Source organism: Myotis nattereri (assembly GCF_964212035.1).
Source record: "Myotis nattereri genome assembly, chromosome: 4".
NCBI classification, from domain to species: domain Eukaryota; kingdom Metazoa; phylum Chordata; class Mammalia; order Chiroptera; family Vespertilionidae; genus Myotis; species Myotis nattereri.
Genome location: NC_138079.1, coordinates 16,371,658 through 16,377,657, shown reverse-complemented (window position 1 = coordinate 16,377,657; position 6,000 = coordinate 16,371,658). Strand labels below are relative to the sequence as shown.

Sequence of the window (6,000 nt, the reverse complement as noted above, 5' to 3'; positions counted from 1 at the left end):
AACGCTTTGCCCGAGATCTCAGAGCTCACTGGCAGCAGAGCTGGGGGCAAATGCAGGTCTCTCCTCCTGCACCATGCTGCTTGATGCAGGAGATTCTCTAAACGGCTTTGCAAGTACTTTGCATACACCAGGCGCTGTGGTATGGATTAAACAAGCATTTGCTTGGGTGTGGGATTGAAGAGTGTGGTTTAGGCCAATCAAGCAGTTTAAGGAGGAGGGGGTGAGGAGAGCATTATTATCCTGATAACGTGTTATGGAGAAGTGAGGAAATGAGGGATGGGGGTGTAGGCCCCTGGAAATGTGATCAGGAGGAGACAGAGGCAGAAGGGGATGTTTCCGAAGCCACTGAATCAGCTTTCTGAGGTACGTCTTTCGTGAGCACAGAAACTTGCTGCAAACTACCTGACCTGACCAACAAAACCATTTATTGCAATAGACCTTTGTCCCGCCCACCCCACCCCCTTCCTTTCCATGACCTCGGCTGCCCCCGAGACAGTAGAAGAAAACAAAAGCCAGATGCCTAAGAACCTTCCTGGAAGAAAGAGCTGTTACAAGTGGGTGTCGGTGCTTACATAGGCTGCTTTAAAAACACACAGTTCCTTTTGTTCATGGCTGTAGGCAAACAGCGGCGGCCGGAAGCTGTCCCTTCAGAAGAAGGCAGGGTTGGTGTGCTCGATGACGCAGCGCTTGCAGTGGCGTTTCACGAAGCGCAGCGCCTCCACCGACACCTCGCAGTCCTGGACGTTGAGCAGCTGGAGGTCGAAGCAGTTGGCCGCCACGATCTGCAGCCCCTGGCCCGTGATGCTCTCGCAGGACTTGAGGCTGAGCCGCTTGAGGTTGAAGCAGTTCAGGGCCAGGCACTCCAGGCCCGTGTCCGAGACCAGAGGGCACTTGCCGATGTCCAGGGACTTGAGCTTGGCGCAGTTCTTGGCGAGGTACTCCACGCCGTGGTCCGTGATGCCCTCGCAGCCCCGCGCGTTGAGGTAGCGCAGCTTGCCGCAGTACTTGGCCACGTAGCGGATGCCCACGTCGGTGACCCGGCCGCAGTGCGCGATGCTGAGGTACCGCAGGCGCGACTCCAGCTTGGCGATCTCCCGCAGGCCGAAGTCGCTGACGAAGCGGCAGTCGCTGACGCTCAGCTCCTTGATGGACGGGCAGTAGATCATCAGGTAGCGCAGGCCCTCGTCGGTGAGGCGGACGCAGCGGCGCAGGTACAGGTGGGTCAGCTGCGTGCAGTGCGCCGCGATGGTGTGCAGGCCCTCGTCCTCCAGCACGAAGCAGTCCGTCATGTCCAGGTAGCGGATGGAAATCTGTTTGCCATGCAAGGGGGACAGTTTAATGGAGGCCTCCCGGGTCAAGCTGATGCAGGTCACTTTGGAGCACCCTACACAGAGAGACAGAACACATGCTCAGAGCAACCGTGGGGAATGGGGGTGTGTGTGGGGGGGGGGGGGGGAAGAGGGGCTGCCCTGGGTGGGGACATCACAGGTTCCTCCCTCCCCAGCCCGATCCCCTTCCCTACTGGGCCCCTGCAGAGAAGGAAAGCAAGGATGGATTCTCCCTGTTCATTGATTTTTTACAAAAACTATTTTGATTATTTGAGTTTAAGGGGGTTCCCAGGCTTTAGAATCAGAAAGGCCACGGTTCCAACTCCAGATCCATCTCTAGTTGGCAGACATTGGGCACATCAAGCCTTTTGAGTATTTCCTTCGTCTTAAAATGGGGATATTGACGCTCCCTGAAAGGTGACTGTGAAGAAGAAATGAGACCGTGTAAATACCTGGCCCTGGTCCTGGGAGATCAGTAAAGGTTACTTCTTCCCTGTAATGGTCTGGTAGCTCTCTGGTCCAAAGAAGTGTGATATGTGAGAGAAGGCTCGGCCCAGACCTCGGTTTGGCTAAAAGAGCTCTGAATGGGAGTCACACATGGTTCAAGTCTGTTTCTTATGGCTTCAGGCAAGAGGCCTAACTTTTCTATCTCAAGACTCTCCTTACAATACAGGAATGAACAGCTGGTGTGCCCCCAATATTGGGAGATAATGAGGATGCAGCCAGATAATGGATAGGGACATACTCTGAAAACTCTATGGGAAATACATGTAGTTATTGGTCCAACAAGGTGGCCATCTGGGGATTCAATTCAATCCTCTTAGGTGAAGGAAGAATAATCATGTCATCTGGATTATTGTTCTAGCCTCTCAAACAGTCTCCCTGTCCTGCCTCACCCCCGACCTTCTAGTCACTTCACAGCTGCCAGAAAGATTATAGAAAACAGAACTGCAATCATGTCACTCCGCTCAAAGCCTCTGAATGGCACCCAGACCCCAGAGTAAAATATACGTCTTAGGGGCCTCAAGGACGTGCGCCCAGTGCACTCTGAGTATGGCTCTTACTCCTTCGACCCCACTGGCCTCCTTGCAGACCTTTCACATTCCCTCCTGCCTCAGGCCCACGCACTGGACTGGGCCCCCCCAGATCTCCATGGGCCCATACCACTTCCTTAGGTCTCTCAGCACATGTCAGTTTACTGGACAATTCTTCCCTAATTACCCTGTGTGAGCCAGTATCCCCTGCCTGTCTCCCACTCATTCGCAGTGCTCTGTCTCTGTCACTTTGTGGGATTATCTAAGTGTTTTCTGTCCCCACTCTGGAATGTCAGCTCCTGAGAAAAGGGACTCTGGGCTGTTCATTGTTGTTTCCCTCACACCTGGAGCACACTGGTGCTCACTAAGTATCTGTAGAGTGAATGAATGAATGAATGAATGACCTATAGAGTGAACAGAGTCTTCTATAGGAAGATCAGGTAGAAGAATCCAATTTCTAACATTTAAGTGTCCACAAAACTTCAACCCTGGCTGATGTATATTCACATTGTAAAACAGTTGCCTATATTTTATTATAATGCCTTTTATTTGTGTTGACTTATGAAGTTTACAAAGTGTTTTTATAAACATTTTCTTACCTGATTTTTAAAACAGTTCATTTTACAGATAAGGAAATTTAAGTTCAGGAAGATATCTTTAGCTGCCTCTCTAAGCATTGTTTCTAACCCCTTTCCCCCCAAGAACATGCATGTGTATGGATTATATTCATATTTACACTATATATCATATAATTATTATATACTTACATATATGAAACACTTATTTCATTGTGTAGTTAAACTCACTATACATTACCATGTAAATGTGCACAGGGTATTTTTAGTGTGTAAGTATAAATAATTGGTATGTATAGTTTATATGTTATATAAATAAATGCATATGCAGATAGAGTTTATTACACTACGTAGACTGCTCACTTTCTCTCTGCGCTACCCGAATCCCTCTGGCATGTCCTAAGCCAGGTGCCTCACCTCGGGCACCTCTGTGTTTCTCACTTATATCAAAGCATCCAAGCAGCTGCACAAGAGTACTAGCTGGGACTTTCCTCCCACTTTTTGGCAGGCTGCCCAGGAAATGCGTGTAGAATTCAGGTCCTGGGAACAACATGGCTCAAAAGCCACGTGCTACCAAGTCAGAGAATCTCAGGAAGGAGTAAAGCATACAATGCAGCACTGGAGAACAAAGATGCGCCTCGTCAGAGGCGGCCATGCTGCTCCAGTGGGCTCCGTGGCTGGTACCCCTGGACTTTGGCTTTGAAATCTTCCTTTGTTTTGAGTTTCTTTTTCTAGGTTGACTGTAATCCTGCTTATACTGAATTTATGTATCCACTGTAGTGGCTGCCCATCTCTGATGCCTGGGAAGGTACTTTGTTTTTCCAGAGTACATGACAAACTTTGTTCCATATATGTTTAAAATATCTAGCAAAACCAGGAAAGACACTGTATTTGGTTCAAGGAAATTTAGGCATTGTTTTTGAAAATTAGTTTCAAATTTAATGAAATGCCAGTTTCGCTCAGTTTTGGTAAATAAACTATTGTGATATGCTTATATTACTTTAGATCAATACTTTCTTAATTTTAATTGTTAGCCTTAATTTTTACAGATCTGTGAAGTTGAGTTGAAAAGAAACTGGTCCATCGCTCCGTAGGTGATATCAATGGCTATTTCATGCAGTCATACATTACAGACATAGCGAGAACCTTAGAAATCATCCAATATAACCTTCGTTTTTAAAAGGGGGGACATCTTAGGCTCAGTGAGAGTGTTACTTGTACAGCCAGACTAGGGCAAAGTTTCTCGACTCCTGATCCACTGTTGGTTCTGTTTCTCTGGAGAACCCTGACTAAACATTTATAAAGGTGATATGTGATAATTAAGAAAACATTACAGCTGGTTATAGTTATTTTCAATGACTTGAAAAGATAACTTTCAAGGTGGGCATTTTTGATTGCTGGGGATGGGAGAGGAAGTCTCTCATGTCCTCAGGGGAATTAAGATTTAGACCAGCCATGAGTCTTCCACAGTCAAGCTTATTGCCTTTGAGAAGGTGGCCACTGTCAGAGGCCAGCTGTAAGAACCAAAGAGAACAAGACATAGATGAGATCACCTCTGGCAGTCCTCCGGCTGCCCCTGGTATCACTATAGCAATTCCCAGATTCTCTCAGAAATGGAGGGCACCTCTGTGATAACAAATTCATCCTTATGGCTTGTTGGATCTTTCAAGTCCATCTACCTGAAAAGCTCCCCTCCTCCCCCCGCTAATATCTGAAATTCTGTATTTTGGCGAGTTACAGATTTCCCTTGTTATGGACTCTATGTACACCAAGCATGTCAAACTTGTGGCCCGCGGGCTGCATGTGGCCCACAACGAATATTTTTGCAGCCCAGCCAATATAACAGTGTGAGCAGTTATTTACAATTATGAAAGGAAATAAGTCTCCTGACAGATCCAGAATTACTGACATTCACCTTGGGTCAGTTTTGAAAGTAATCACTGTGAACAAGATTTCCCCCGAAGTAGGAAAGATAGTAGCAGAGAAGAAATGCCAAGTGTCAGGAAGAAAACATTAATTTTATCATTATTCTTGTGTGTTTTTTTTATACTATACTTTTCAAAATAAACCTACGTTTCTATGAATATTGAAGCTTTTGTTTTTTTGCGGCCCACATAAACGTAAACCTTGTTTATTTGGCCGGTGTTAGCCTTTGAGTTTGACGTGCTTGATGTACACATATCACAGGAGGGCTGTGGGAGACATAGGAGGCCCTATACAAATATATATAGACTTCTAAAAAGTCAGATTGCTATAGAGGAAGGGCATTATGACTTACACACCAGTTAGTCAAAGGGGCTAAGCAGGACCCACTCACTCAGGCTAGAAGCCCAGGTATTTCCATTCTCAACTAGCCAAAGTAGTTTTTGCATTGAATTTCAACAGGACTCCAAAAGAGAGGGCACAATTGCTTGCAGCCTGTATCAGAGTTGTATGGGGAGTCCCTTCAATGAAGATGGGGATTCCAAAAAGAAATCATTTTTTAATTGGAGGAAGGGAAAGAAAATGAGGTGTTTATAAAAGAGGCCCACAATGCCCAGAATCTTAGAACGTTAGAGTCCAATCCTTTCTTTTTTTTTTTTAAACTGAAGAGGAAAGACATCTAGAGGAAGCTGCGAATTGTCCCAAATCACAAGGTCTTCAAATTAGTTTCCACCACATCACAATGCTTTCTCCTTCCAGAATTCCTTGGAGGAAAAAATGTAAGAAAACCTCTCGGTTTCCTGCTTCATTATGCCGATGGCTGCTCAGGACTGAACATACGGTTACTATGGTTTTGTACCGACGCCAGCTGAAGCGGGGAGCAAACAGTCGCTTGCCAGCAAGGGGAAGAATCTGCAAAATATAACTGACTGTCATCTGAAATATTTTCAGATGTCGGCTTTTGAAAGAGAGAGCAAACTGAGAGAACTGGCTTTTACCTCAGGGATTTTTTTTTTTTTTTCAGGGTATCATTTACCTCAGATGCTTGTAAATCCCAAATTCTGTTTACTTGCCGGTCCCAGTGGTTTTTACTTCTTGACCCCTCCCCAACTATCCCTGAGGTTGTGGCTCCTGCTGTTC

The 6,000-nt window shown here is 46.1% G+C and overlaps 1 protein-coding gene across 1 annotated transcript in view; it reads right to left on the bottom strand.

The window, feature by feature from the left end:
• Window positions 1-647: 647 nt before the first annotated feature.
• Window positions 648-6,000, bottom strand: part of FBXL7 (F-box and leucine rich repeat protein 7) — a gene marked incomplete at both ends in the record, with an annotated part of 316,640 nt that continues 311,287 nt past the window's right edge. The window contains one exon of the mRNA XM_081090080.1: window positions 648-1,384. Within this exon, the coding sequence (XP_080946206.1) occupies window positions 648-1,384 (737 nt within the window). The remainder of the gene's footprint in view (window positions 1,385-6,000) is intronic.